At 42.4% G+C, this 15,097-nt stretch overlaps 1 protein-coding gene across 4 annotated transcripts in view; it reads right to left on the reverse strand.

Annotated features, from left to right (window-relative positions):
* Nucleotides 1-15,097, reverse strand: part of PTPRA (protein tyrosine phosphatase receptor type A) — a 183,487-nt gene that overhangs the window by 36,134 nt on the left and 132,256 nt on the right. For 3 of the 4 annotated variants that reach the window (XM_067707651.1, XM_067707652.1, XM_067707653.1), the window contains 3 exons: nt 12,475-12,559; nt 11,404-11,477; nt 11,053-11,189 (listed from right to left, as the gene is read on the reverse strand). In XM_067707651.1, coding sequence (XP_067563752.1) covers nt 11,053-11,189; nt 11,404-11,477; nt 12,475-12,559 — 296 coding nt within the window. Of the gene's footprint in view, nt 1-2,595; nt 2,690-11,052; nt 11,190-11,403; nt 11,478-12,474; nt 12,565-15,097 lie in introns of those variants that run through there. The other variant, XM_067707654.1, reaches the window with a different exon arrangement.

The raw sequence follows: 15,097 nt of genomic DNA on the forward strand, positions 1-15,097 counted from the left end.
AAATAAAGTGTCAGTGAGGGTGTTATGTATAAAATGTTGCTGGTGGAGATGGCAAGAGGAAGTGGGAGGAGATGAGTTTTTTGACAAGGTTGATCACATATTTCTACATAGGTCCTTGAATAGGAAGTTTGAATTTTACTTTAAGTGCACGAGGAAACCATTCAAGGTTTTTATAAACTGCAATCCACTTTACCTGTTAAAGAATCACTCTGGCTGCTACATGGAAAATGGGCTGGGAGGAAGGCAAGTACAGAATGTGGAAAGATGATGGTACAAGGAAATAGATGCCTTTGAGATATATTATGAAGTCAGAATGACTAGATTTAGAGATGGAATGGACAAAAGTTGGGGAGAGAAAGAGACAGGAATGAAGGATGACTCTCAGGTTTCTAGCTTGGATAAAAATAATAAAAAAGATTAAGTAAAGGAAATGCCAGCCTAAAAGGAACCAATTTCGCCAGAAAGAAACAAGTTTTAAGAAGGAGCAAATATACGTCCTAGGAACCAGCAAGATAGTGTAGGAGAAATTAAAGTGAAATACCCCAAGATAACCGGAGTCAAGGTCTCATAGTCCATCTACCTTCACTTATTCAAGAGATTTTCTTTTCAGAGTTAAAACCCTGGAGGTTCTGCCTGTTATTTTACTAAGAAAGCCAATTTCTTTAGACCCACTGCTGTCAATACATAAAGGGGAAAAAGGAGTTTCCTGGACCGGAAGATTGGAATTTCCCAGTTCACCCACAGTTTGCCGTCTCTTCACCCAGATAGGCTAGATTTCCACCTTGATGCAGGGCAGGATGAGATACAAGTTTTTAAAAGCCCTCAAGACTAATCCTGAGGCATTACTTTTCCTCTACATCCCTTGTCTAAAATGATGTAGAACAGATGTAGTGATAACAAGATTCTTGAAAACAGTCCTCAGGGTCAGTAATGACAATGACCACATCTCAAAGTCCTGTCAGCACCCCTAGCTCCCCCAGTCATGATGAAGAAAAATTAGGTCTCCAGGTAGGCTGAGGCTCCTAAAAGGAAAGTTAGGAAGAAACAGGAGTCACTGTTTGACAAGAGAAAACAAAAGATTTGCTTTACAGAACACTGTACTAGATGCAAAATATCAGATTAAAGAGCTTAGGTCAAGGATGAAAACAAGGGGAATCCTACTTTTAGCTTCTACTCTGAAAAACCCAGCCTTGAGAGCTGGGCAGAAGCAGCTGAACCAGAAGGCTCTAAGATGTTAAATTCTCCACAAACAGTAGGTGGCATCAAAGACCACTTCATCCCTTGCTTAGGCCTTTACTGGAAGCAAGACTGTCATTTTTTAAAAAGTGTCAGCTAAAAAAATTTTTTTTTCAATTTTTACAATTATTTTTTTAAAAAGTAAGTTCTTATAAGTTTAACCTGTAAGTTCTCTTTGGGCCCTTCCTCATCATGTCCTTTTCCTTCTCCTCTCACAAGTAAACTTGGAATTTTGTATTTATTATCCCCTTATTTGTATCCATATATTCTGTATCCTTAAAAAAAAATATTTTTATTGTTCAGTCTATTTTTTGATAAAAATGCAATGATAAATGGTGACTTGCTTTTGTTGCCCAACATTATGTTCTGAAGATTCCACTCAGGTTGTTCCATGTAGCCAAAGTTCATTCATTTTAACTACTTTGTAGTCCTCCATTTTTAGACCATACCAACATTTATTTATCCATTCTACTACTGGTGAATATTTGGGTTGTTTACAGTTAACCGCCAGAGTTTCAGGTATGACTATCTTTAACCTTACCAGATGAGGCCAAATTGTTTTTCATAGTAGCTGTACCAATTTACACTCCCACCAGCAATGTAAAGTATTCCAGTTATTCCGTATCCTTGTCAACATTTGCTACGGTCAGACTTTAAATGTATCAAATGTAGGTTTAATTTATATTTCTCTGATTATTAATGAGGTTCACCATCATTTCATAGTTTACTGGTCAACAGGGTTTCCCCTTCTGTGAAGAACCTAGTTGAGTGTTTCCCCATCTTTCTACTGGATTATTTATCTTCTTACTACTTTGTAGAAGTTCTTTATGTGTTCTGGAAACTCATTCTTTATCAGTTATAAGTGTTACAAGTATTTTTTACCAAGTTTTTGGCCTGCCCCTTCATTTTCTTTATAGTATTTATTTATGAACAGAAGTTTTGCATTTTAATGTAGTCAAGTTGATCAATCTTTCCCTTTATAAACATTTTAAGTCTTAAGAACACCTTCTTATGTGAGATCATAGTATATTTTCCTACATTATTGTCTCTACATTTTTTCCTTTAAATTTCAGTGTTTACATCAACTGGGACTGATTTTTGGTATGAGACAGGAATTCAATTTCATTTATTCCCATGGGGTTACCCAATTGTCTGAGCTCTATTTATTGTAAAGACCATCTTCTACCCCAGCAAAACTACAACAGCATTTGTCACAAATAGGTTTCCCTTTACATATGAATCTGCTTCTGGGTTCTCTATTTTATTCCGCTGGTCAATCTATTCCAGTGCCAATACAAAACTGTCTTAATTACTAAACTTTATAATGACTCTTTATACTGGTAAGGCGGGTCTCCTCACCTTGTTCTTCTTCTTCAGGAATGTCTTGGCTATTCTTGAATCTTTTCTCCTCCATATTAATTTTAGAATCAGCTTGTCAAGTTCCACAAAAAACCTGTTGGGATTTTTATTGGAATTGCATTGAATCTATATATCAGTTTGGGGAGAATTGACAACTTTACAATACTGAGCCTTCTAATCCATTGATCCTATTTCTTTCACTAATTTAGGTTTTTTTCTTTAATGTTTTCAACCATTTTTATAATTTTCTCCAAAGAGTTTGTAAATATTTTACTAAATTTATTCCTAGGTACTTCACATTTTGGATGCTATTGTAAATGGCATCTTTTAAAATTATTAGATTTTCTGATTGTGGCTTATAAACAGAAAATGCATTCATTTTTATGCTGTTTTTGTATTTATCAACCCTGTTAAAATAACATTAATTCTAATAATTTATTTGATGAGTCTTTGGATTTCTCTGGGACAATAATCTCCTCTGTGAAAAAAACTGATTTTTGTCTCTTCCTTTCCAATCCGTAATACCTTTCGTTTCTTTTCTTGCCTTACTGTGTTAACGTCTCCAGTATAGTACTGAATCTCATTCACTTTAAAGTTTGAATCCCCTTCCAAATACTTTGGCCACAGTCACCAGTGCCTGAACACTCTGCTGTGATGGGGAGCCTACTACTTTCCAAGGCAGTTCCCCTGATCTTGGAACAGTTCTGTTTAGAAGGACTTAAAACCCAGATACACAATTTGTTTTCCCCTTGTACTGACTAGTGTAAAACCCAGGAGGTCAGCTGGTACCTTCTCTGCCCCTTGGAAATCCTGAACTCCCAATTCCCTGGACTGTTGAATTCTAAAGCCCTTGACATAGGTACTGATAATTCCCATAGGCCTTTGGCTCTGATATATTTATTTGGAGACAACTCATCAATGCAGAGACTATTCTGCCTCTGATTCACTCAGATGCCACACAGTTCTGTCACCAAATTACACATAAATGCTTCTTTACCTGGAAATCCAAGAATTAAGCTGTCTCTACTAAAGATGCAGGGTCCTGCGTGGGTTAAGGGGTTTCACATTTCACAATTCACAGATTATGACCGCCTCACAGCCTCTAGTTCTTTCCCTAGCTGTCTCCTATCCCCTTCATCTCAGAAGCTAACTAAAGTCTATTTATTTATTTATTAAACCTTAAACATGTTTTAGGGACCTCAATAAGTGGCTTTTCAAAGTGTTTCTTTTAAACAAATTCAGTGCTTCCTTCTGAGACAAATGCTGGTCAGTAAAATGTTCCAGCTTATAACTTTAGGACAAAAGTTCCATTACCCACAACTTTCAACCAGTGGGGTTTCATAGAAATGTTACACACTCCCCATTTAGTCTGTCAGATATCCGAAAACAGCTGTCATTTCCTATGCTTATTGTTTCTTCAGCTGTTCACCCCCACAGTCCAGTTTTTCCTCCAAAACAACTTCCCATTTAATGATATTCCTTTTCACAGAGACCTGACCACAAGACTCTTGGCACAGTTCAAGCTGGGGACACCAACTCTATTCTATATGCCATCTATACATTAAAGCATAATGGATACTACGCTAAAGCTAATAAGCTTGAATAGCTTTGTTTACTATATTAAAAAAACTTTTAGAAGTTTTTTTCTCTTCTTCTTTTTGGCTGCACTGCGAGGCACGCAGATCTCAGCTCCCCAAACAGGGATCAAACCTGCACCCCCTGCAGTGGAAGCATGGAGTGTTAACCACTGGACCACCAGGGAAGCCCCTTTTAAGTTTTTAATGTCTGCTTTTAAAAATGTTATTTAAAAATATGCTTGTTGTAAAAGAAAGTCAAACAATTCAGTAGAAAGTGGAAGTTCCCTATCATGTCTCTCCTGTCTTTTACCCGTCCTGGTAGGCAACCACTGCTCAGTTCACAGTATTCCTCCAGACTTAAAAAAAAAAAAAAAAAAAAAGGCATTAACACACTCAAATGCAGACATACATAGATTTTTTTTAAAAAAGGGGATTATACCATGTAAAGTCCCCTGGAATATGTTTTTTCCCATATTTTTCTATGTCAACACATTTATTTTAATGACAGTACAGAATTTCATAATAGATGCAAGAAATTATTTAGCCATTCTGCTATTTGATAGATAAATATTTTCCACTTTATTTTCTTTGCTATTATAAGTAATGCTACAATGAACATCCTTGTACAAATATATATTTTGTTTTCTGATAGAGTCCCATAAGTTAGGTCAGAGAGCATAAGCATTTAAAATTTGGTTGATACTGCCAAATCATCCTTCCAATGCTGTATCAATTTAAACTTCCCCTACCTGTGTGTAAGAGTTTCTTTATCCCCATACCCCTGCCCATACTTGATATCAATCTTATAAAATTTTAAAATCTAACAGGCCCAAAATAATGGTTAGTTTTAATCTGGATATCCGGATTACTAAATATAGTTGAGCTTCTTTTCCTATGATTATAGACCATTTGTTTTTCACCTCTGAACTGCCAATTTTTCTCCTGCAATGTTTACTTTTTTCTCACAGGTTTGGAGAAGCTCTATATATTATGGAAAATTCTCTGTCTACCTGTGGCAAATAGTTTCTCCCAGTTGGCCACTTCCTTATGGTGTTATTTTTCAGAGATGCTTAACATCTTAATATATTTATTATCTTTCAATCTATTCTATTCTAGCTTCTGAATCTTGTGTTTTGCTTAGAAAGGCCTTCCTCACCCCATGATTACAAGAATATTATTCTATGATAGTGGACACAAATTAGTGTATTTGTCCTATGTGTTAACTCTCCTCTTTCCTGCCAGGGCTGACCGATGCAAGCACAGTCACACCTGACCTACATTTGCTACCAACTAGTTCTCTTTTCCAGGATTTTGAAACCCAGGAAGAAGCAGAGGCTTCCCTAGAGGGCCCAGACCCACCAGAATAGGACCTGCTCTGTCCAAAGGCTGGTAGTCTATCTCATCTTTTGATTCTGCCAGCTTCCCCACTTCTTTGCTTGAGTTGACTTCTCTTGTTTTTAAGTAAAAGACCTTAACTCACTTAGCAGTTAGTAACAGAGAGTGGGGTTGTAGATGAGATACTGATGGGGAAAATACGGGTGATGTGAACCTGATTACCGAGTTCAGATGAAGGCAAAGGAACTGTCAACCAACTTGCATTATGGGAAAGCACAAGCCACTCATACCTCACAACTGTAAAACAGTTACTTCATATTGGCTTGCAATCACCTGGGACATGCTCTAGCTGATGGTAAAGGAGTTGGGGGAGGGGGAGTGCCAATTAAAAGGACATGAGAAATGCTGAAACCAAGGAATAGGATTATTTCTGACAATTTTAGATAGTAAAACAAGAAAAAGCCCAGCTCCAAAATCAAATACTTATCTCCAAAGACAGCACAAAATTCAGGGCCCTTCTATGACTGTGCTATATGTATTTTGCTGAACCAAAAGTTAAAGTTTCAGAATTTTGCTGGTTGTTAAATGTTAATGCCAATGGAATTCACATCTTTCCTTGGCTGGTCATGTGAAAGACACGGCTTTAAAGTGAGATAATTGAAATGATGCAGAAAGGAAACAGAGGAGTTGGGGAAAGCCAACTTCTAAAAATCTCTATTGTGCTCTCTACTGCATCCTGCTTTCATGATGAAAACTGCCTCACAACCCAGCTCTCATTGCTCATGGATAATCAGGATGCAAGCATAACACGATCTGGAGGGTAAAATACATAAAGAAGGTAGAAAAGCAAAGAACTAATACCCAGAAGAAACTGCAGGAATTCACTGAGTTGGATCACCAAAAACCATAGGAATAGCTGTTGATATACATTTTGAGGATGTTAGACCAAGGAGGGGTCTAATTCTAATTTTTGAATACGGCTAGATTTCTAGTTATGGTACGGTTATCTGAACTTCTGCAGTTAGCGTAACCGCTCAGGAAACTGGCCACGGTTCTAATGGTGGGGTGGCCAGTAGGAACCTGGACAGAATGCTGGGTTCAGCTAGGTAACAAAGAAAAGCCAGAAAGCCCTTGGCACAAAGTAGAGGAAATCAGTGTTACAGGGGATCCAACAGCCTCAACCTTCTCACTGACACCTTCATCATGTCCTTGATGCATGCCTCACTAGAGGGTGTACATGGGTGAGGAAAGCACCCGCATCTTTTAGAAGAAGGAACTGACTTCAAAAAGGGATTCTTGATCTTAGTGGGAAGAAAAAAGCCTCAGAGGCCACAGTTCACCAGGGCTCAGACTTCTCTGAGGTGGATAATTTGTTGTGAAGCTCCCAATAATGGAAATGGGAGGCAGCCAGCTCAGGTCAGTTGAGGGGGCCTGACTAGACTCTCATGCTGGAGAAGGGCTCCTTCTCATCCAACTCTCAGGCCTGAGTCAGTTCACAGACCTAGAACCCTTCAATGATGGGCACATGTAAGAAAGAACACTGCCACAGCACATCAACACTCCTATACCATGAACCTTTCTCCTCATTTTCCCTTAAGAATCTGCAGGCATTTACCACGGTAACCACTGGGTAAAGGCGAATACATCTTTTGGGGTCTACTGGGTTCTGGCCTTCAGATAACTAATTCCTGGGAACCCAGAATGCTATAATTTCATGCTAGTTTGAATGGAGCCTTTGTAGCCCAGGAGATGGAAGGATTTTTGGCTTGAAGTGGTCTCATGTTAGGAGCTACCTATTTTCCCAATGTATGGCTGGAATGGAATTCTACAGCAACGAGTAGGAATAACCACATTGGTCCCCTAACCCTTTGGATAGATACCATTCCAGTAGCTAGAGCAAATGCAAGCTGCTGGAGCAGTCATCTCCCTTTACCAAAAGGCTAGGTCCCTAGATGAGTCACAGAGCTCCTAAGTGCTACAGGAGACTTAAAAGTTGTGGGATAATGATGAGATAATCCATTTAGATGTGTGAGTTTAGTGATGGCATGAAGCAAGTGCTCAATAACTACTAATATTAGCTATTCTGATGCTTCCTATTACTCTCCATGCAAGTTACCAAACAGATAAGCTGACAGTTTTTAAGAATGTCAGTATAATGTCATACATGAACCATGTGGAGCTGCAGATTTGCAGTTTCTTTTCCAGATGTTACATTTCCTACAGATTAATATAACCCGTGGTACCTGGAATTTTGCTATTAATGAGGCAAGTACGCTTATTTTTTCCTTTATGATGCACAAGGACTACATGAAGCAGTTTCCCTTTCTCATGGCAGGAGCAGCTTCAGTGATAAATCATCTTGACCTCTCTCTGCTGTGAACTGGTTCATTGGGATTTTGTCTCACTGTTTCACAGGACATCACCCTCACAACTATATAGTGGCCTGCCACCTTGGCCAAGTTTTCTGAAAGTCAAAAGCCAGCAGCACGTCAGGATATCCCCTCCAACGTAAAGGGTAAGTTGCCACTCCTTGCCCCCACGCCCTCCCCACCGCCCACTTCAAAGAGGAGGAGTGATGCTTGCTGGGTCATTATGGATTTTGGAGACAGCATGCGTATACCACATGCTGGTGTCCTATTCTGACTCATTTATTGAGTGATCTGAAAAGAGAAGGCTCTCTAGCTGATCCAGGCCATAGAGAAATTAGCTCTGGTAGATTCTACGGGGCCCTAAGTGTCTGTGGTTCAGGCTGAGCAGGAGAATCATGATGAAAAACCTTAGGATTTGGGGACAAGACCATGATCCTGTCAGCAAGATTATGTTCCTAGCTTAGCACTGGGGTCTGGTAGAGACTGTAAGCCTGACCATGGGACACTAGATATCCATATGACGTCAACTGCCCGTCATAAACTAAGTATTATGTGATTCAATAAGCTATAAATTGGGACATGTCCAGAATTCAGCTGAAACTGATGTGTACAGAACGCGTGCCACACACCCACTCCTTCAATAGATTCCTCTAACTTCCTGATGATATAAACAGTTGACTAAAGGAGAAAAAAGTCCAGCCTAGTGTACAAATGGCTCTGTGAGACATGCTAGCTTATTCTGGAAGCAGATTGCTATGGGATAATCTACTTAAGGTATGGCTCTGAATGAGTATAAAAGAGAAATCCGTCTGGTGAACAGAACTTCAAGCAAGGTATCACACCATCCACTTCACTGGATGTTAGGATCTAAGCTGATCCCTGGGTAGTAGATAACTGGGACAAAAAAGACAGAAAATATTTATGCTCCACGTGTATACTCACTGAATGGCACTCACTGCAAGAACCCAGGAGATGTTGATCGGCCCTTTCCCTCACCACCCCAGTGCTGGCCCAATGAGCCCATGAACATAGTGGCCATGATACCACGGCAATTGATTGTCACAATACCTATCTGAATTTGCCTACCATGCCTCTTAGGAACACCACCCCTATCCAGGTATTCACTGGAATGCCTTATCATGGGATCTCAGGGAATCACCTCTAAACAAAGAACTCATTTCACAGAAAAAAGTACAGCCACCAGGTCACATACCCATCACCACCCATCACCCAGAAGTAGCCTGCATCATATTTAAAAAACAGCAGAGTGCCTACTGGAGACCTAGCTATAGTGTTGAGGCTGAGGTGCTATCCTGTGGGATGAGGTGAATGTTCATAATCAATAATGAGCATTAAATGGTGTTTTTCTAACAGCCAGAAAAAAGAGTCCAAGTTATTACCTTAACTCTTGCCTGGTAAATGGTCTTCTGCTTCACCTCTTGCTTCCCTCCCATCTATTCTCCACATTGTAGCTAGTGATTTTCTCAGAGTACAAATCTGACCACATCACTCTCCACTCCCCCAAGCCCTTCAGAGGCGGAGCAGATATGAGTGGTAACCCACCCACCCAATAAACATTCCTCCTTGCTACTAGAGCTCCCATTCTGTGGGTTAACCGCCTATCCTCTACATGACACTGGAATAATCTGGATTGGTCTCAGCCAGTTGCAGTAAGGCTATTTCTCCCTTGCTTATGACTAGTTTAAGAAGGAATATGTGACCAGGGAAGTCTCCAGAAGCTTTTGGGAAAGTTTTCCTCACGAATAAAAGGAGACATACAGGAAGAAACAGTCATTCTCTTCCCACTGGACCTTGTTTACCCCCATGTGGTGCCTAGAACTGGGACAGCCATTATTTTTTGGGGGGGGGGGTCACGCTGCATGGCTTATGGGATCTTAGTACCCCAACCAGGGATTGAACCCGGGTCCTCAGCAGTGAAAGCACGAAGTCCTAACCACTGGACCGCCAGGGAATTCTCTGGGCAGTCATTTTGGCAACATGAGGAAAGCCAGCCTAAGAGACAGGACTGACACATGGCTGAGTGGAAAGATATGAAGGAGACAGAGTTTAACAATGCCCAAGTTGATGAATTAGCCAACTCTGGAACTGTTCCTGTGTCCTTAAATCCATTCCCCTTTCCCTAATCATTACCACTTTATATCAATCTATCAGCGACTCTGGTCTTAACTGCTGCAGCCCCTAACTGTATTTCCTGCTTCTATCCTGGTCTCCCCATGGGCTATTCTCTAACCAGTAGTCTGAGTCATTTTTTCCAAATTACAAATCTGGTTGGTCTGTGGCTTCCCACTTCTCTCATGATGTTCTACAAGATCTACAGTCTGGCCCAGTCTTCTACATTTTCATCTCTTACTACTCCCTTAAGTCTCTGCCCTTCAGCCACTCACAGTCCTTCATTATTTTTTGAATGTGCCCTTCCCTCACCCACCCTCACTACTGACAGATTGTTCCTGATATTCCCAGTGCCTGGAATGTTCCCCATCCCCCTTTCCCCAATGCCCTTGCCTATGATTAGGTCTCAATTAAAATATCATTTTTAAAGGAAGTTCTGAACTGGTGGACTGGAATAATCAACTGGTAGATTCACAAACATGTTCTGCTTCCTTGAGAGAGTTATAAAACATGCAAATGTAAATACTACCGAAGATGAGGCCTGCGCTCTGCAGTCTGCCATGGTCCTCATTTTCCACAATGACCTATTCCTAATGTCTACTTAAGATACCCTGTGACCCCTGGCTCTAGACTCTAAAAGGCCACCTCTTAATATAGGTTCCTATGCCTCTGCACCAGTTCTTCATGTTCTATATTGTTGTTTGAACTTACACAGCAAGTTCCCTGAGTGTAGGGACTAGATCTGCTTTTGCTCCCCAGCAAATCCCTGGCACCTTGCACATATCAGATGCTTGATAAGTATTTATTAAACAAAAGTAACAGATGCAATGATGAATGAATGGATAGATGGGTAGAAGAGGGAGGTATGGCAAATCTTTTTGCATTTCCTATCCATGGTCACATAGGAAAGGAGTCAGATGAACCTGGTAAAAAATTTCTCACCTCTTAACCCATTAGAAACCTGTTTTCTACCCCATGATTCAAAAGGTTTGACCTTAGGTCTGCCTTCCTCCCTGCTGACACACCAGCCTCAGCAAAGAACTCACGTTGAATTCCTCTCTGAAGAGCTTATTGTCATCAGCCATTCTCCGGTTAATCTCCTCTTCCAGCTTGTCCACGGGCAGGGGTGGATACTTCCTGTTGGTGCTTGGGGACCTGGCCAGAAGTGGTACGCTCTGGGGTTCTGCAGTGCATAAGGGGGAAGGTTGGTCAGGTGCCCTGGGGACACAGCCCTTCTCTGGAGACTAAATTAGGGGTTCTATCTCATTGGTCAGGCATCCAAAAACTAGGGCTGCTTTCAAGTCTCTTTTTTCCTTTCCTTTCAGGATGGGGAAACTCCTATTTTCTTGATTTTTCTTCTCTGTGAAGGTTCCCCATGTAATTTAGGGGTGTCTTACCCACATCCTCAGTGCGGCCATTGGATAAGCGGAACGAATTGGAGTGGCTCCCAGCTTGCTTGTATTTCTTAAACCTAATAAGAAAATGTTCATAGTGAAACACTAAGCACAGAGTCAGGAGAGACCAATCATTGGCTTTGTAGCTCCACTTACTGATTCAGCCTTTTAAAATATCCTTTACCAAAAAACAGGCTCTTTTAGAGACAGGTTCTGCACACACGGAAGCAGCTCCAGTGGTGACTGAGCACCTCATTGTGCTCTTGCTCACCCTCAGCACACTAGAATCCAACCCAGAGAACCCCACAGTATGTTCTGGCTTGAATGGCTCCTCTGTGCAGCTCCAGTTCCAGGATTAGCTGCAGATCATAGCCACACCAGGTGGAAGTAGGATGCGTGGGTAGAATACAGTGGGGGGAGATAAGAGTATCAAACAAAAATCCTGGTACTTCCCTGGTGTAACCAGGGAGAAGCCCAGAGCTTCAGACTGGGTTGGCACAGGTCTGGCCACAAGTCTCCTGCAGAAAGGTGGAGACACACAACAAACTGTAGGGGTGTACAAGGTTTCCCTCTCTTTATCCCTGCAGAAGAAGAGAGGGAGCCCAGAGTAGCTTAAGCCAAAAATAAGGGTAGAGTTAAACCCAATTAGTCAGGGTGGAGACTTCAGCAGGAGGAGAACAAATGCACCTTCTTTTTCCCTCCCTTGGGTTTCCCTTCCTGGCTTTGGTACCCGTTTGAAGAGTAATACCTACAAGACCCTGGAAGAAAGTCAGAAAGAGAAACTCTGTAGCTCACATGGTTCAGTTCAGCATGCCTGAGTCAGGGGCCCTAGAAGGGTTTGGGGACAAAGCCCCAACTAGAAATAAAGTAGACCTTTACTGAACACATAATCTTCACTGGGGTGCTTTCAGGGGTTGTTTCAATAGGGCTAGATCTGAAGATCTTAAAACGCCCATTAGTAACAACAGACTGTGACTTCTTCCCTCAACCTCTAAACCAGACTGTGTGGGCTTATTGAGACCCTGGGGTATTGAAACAGAGTCCAAGAGAATGCAGAAGCATTAGCACGCTCACCTTAACATGTACAAAACTATGATAATAAACACGATCACTAGCAGAGAGGACAGGGCCACCATCACTGCAATAATTGGCGTCTCATCTGAAATCAAGAGAACAAAACATGTTATTATTATTGTATGTAATGGAGGGCTCAAGTTGGCTGCTCAGGGAAACACCCAAATGAGGAAGAAGGGCTCCTCCAAATGCTTATGTAGATGGCTGGGCATGGAGAGGGAGAGAGGGAGAGAAGGAGGGGGGTGGGGGGGAGAGGGAGAGGGAGAGGGAGAGGGAGGGGGAGGGGGAGGGGGAGGGGGAGGGGGAGGGGGGAGGGGGAGGGGGGAGGGGGAGGGGGAGGGGGAGAGGGAGAGGGAGAGGGAGAGGGAGGGGGAGAGGGAGAGGGAGAGGGGGGAGAGGGAGGGGGGGGGAGAGAGAGAGAGAGAGAGAGAGAGAGAGAGAGAGAGAGAGAGAGAGGGAGGGAGGGAGGGAGGGAGGGAGGGAGAAAAGAGACACCTTCCACTGCCAGCCCAGGGCTATTGGGTGAAGAGGAGGGTACAGTAGGGTAAGAGCCCAGGGTGACATGCCCACCCCATGTCTGACTTATCATACATATGTTTATTTTGTGTCTCCCTGCATTACAATGAAAGCTCTTTGAAGGTAGAGACTGTTTCTTTCATTGCTATAGAGCCTAAAACAAAATCAGTGCTCAGCACATAAGAAATACTCAAATATTTCATAGAGTATTCATCATTCCTAATTGCAAGCTGGGTGTGCAGGGCCAACAATGTACTTTCTCCCAGGCTCAGTGCGCTCCATCTAGAGGAAGATGGGAGAGAAAGGAAAAATGACAATTTTCCTATCATAAATCCAAATGGTTTCCTGGCACAGAGAATACTGTTCCTGATTAAAGCAAGGACACATTATTAGATCCTTAAGTACCCAGTGTCAAAAAACGCTGGGTACTCTTTTCTCCCTCTTTCCACAGCTACCTTTTACCGGGACCCCAACTACAGTGACATCTGGCTTGGAGATACAGCAACTCTGCCCTCCATTCCATAGGGCCTGGGTTCCTTTCCACCCGACACTGAACCTCATGGCAGCTGACCAGGTGCCACCTCATCCTCTTCCTGCACTCTCAAGCCCCCATCACGAACTACACAACCAGCCTGAATTTGTAACTATCTTCTCCTTTTTCCATCTTTCCTAGCAGCACCACTTTTCATCCTCTTTAGCAGATCCCCCCATGTAAAGGTCAATCCTGTCACATATGTTCTGTATTACATCTATTACTGTCACCTCAAAGACCTGTCTTCCTGACCTCATTTACCCTCCTCAAACCACAAACAGCCAGCCCCATGTCTCTCTTCACAGTTAACTTCTCACAACGGTTGTCTTATTTAACAGTTGTTTTCTCCAACCCCTTACCTCTGGGTACTCCTTAATCTATTTTGCTCTGACTCCTACCCTCAGTGAGCCATTTAAATTGCTCATCAAGGACACCAACAAATGGTATATTGTCAAATCCAATGGAAACATTCCCATCCTCATCTAATTCAACTTCTTAGCAGCATTCATTCAAAAAATATTTATGGGGACTTTCCTGTTGGCACAGAGGTTGAGAATCCGCCTGCTGGTACAGGGGACATGGGTTCGATCTCTGGTCCGGGAAGATCCCACATGCCTCAGAGCGACTAGGCCCGTGTGCCACAACTACTGAGTCTGTGCTCTAGAGCCCGCGAGCCACAACTATTGAGCTCACGCACCACAACTACTGAAGCCCGCGTGCCTAGAGCCTGTGCTCTGCAACAAGAGCAGCCCCCGCAACTAGAGAAAGCCCATGCGCAGCAATGGAGACCCAATGCAGCCAAAAATAAATAAATTTACAAAAAAATTTATGGGGCTTCCCTGGTGGTGCAGTGGTTGAGAGTCCGCCTGCCGATGCAGGGGACACGGGTTCGTGCCCCAGTCTGGGAAGATCCCACATGCCGCAGAGCGGCTGGGCCTGTGAGCCATGGCCGCTGAGCCTGCGCGTCCGGAGCCTGTGCTCCGCAATGAGAGAGGCCACAACAGTGAGAGGCCTGTGAACCGCAAAAAAAAAAAAAAAAAAAAAAAAAAAATTTATGGACCAGCAACTGTATGCCAGGCACTGTTCCAGACACTGGGAATAGAGAATTGATTAAACAGACAAGCGACAGACAGCTGACATTCTGGGGGAAGTGGGAGAAAACTGTTCATAAACAATTTCAGACAGGGGCAAGACATATGAAGAAAAGAAGGGTAAAGGGATAGAGAGTGATGGGTTTTGGGGAGGGGGAATTGGTTGGCTATGTTAGAGTAGTTTGGGAAGGTCTGAAGTGGTTATACTGAGCCATTACTTAGAGTGGTCTAAATAATGTGAATAAGTGAACCACAAAAAGATCTGTGCAAAGAGCTTTCTAGGCACAGGGAACAGCAAAGCATAAGAGCCCTCAGGAATTTGGTGAGTTCAAGAAATAGCACAAAGACCAGTTTTCATACAAGATGTGGCTGGAGATGTGGGCAGAAGCCAGAAGACTTAGGGCTTTGCAGGTCATGGTAATGAGTGTGGATTTAGTTCTGAATGTGATGAGAAACACTATGTGACTGGAAGGGTTTGAATAGG

This window comes from Pseudorca crassidens, chromosome 15 (assembly GCF_039906515.1).
Source record: "Pseudorca crassidens isolate mPseCra1 chromosome 15, mPseCra1.hap1, whole genome shotgun sequence".
NCBI lineage: Eukaryota > Metazoa > Chordata > Mammalia > Artiodactyla > Delphinidae > Pseudorca > Pseudorca crassidens.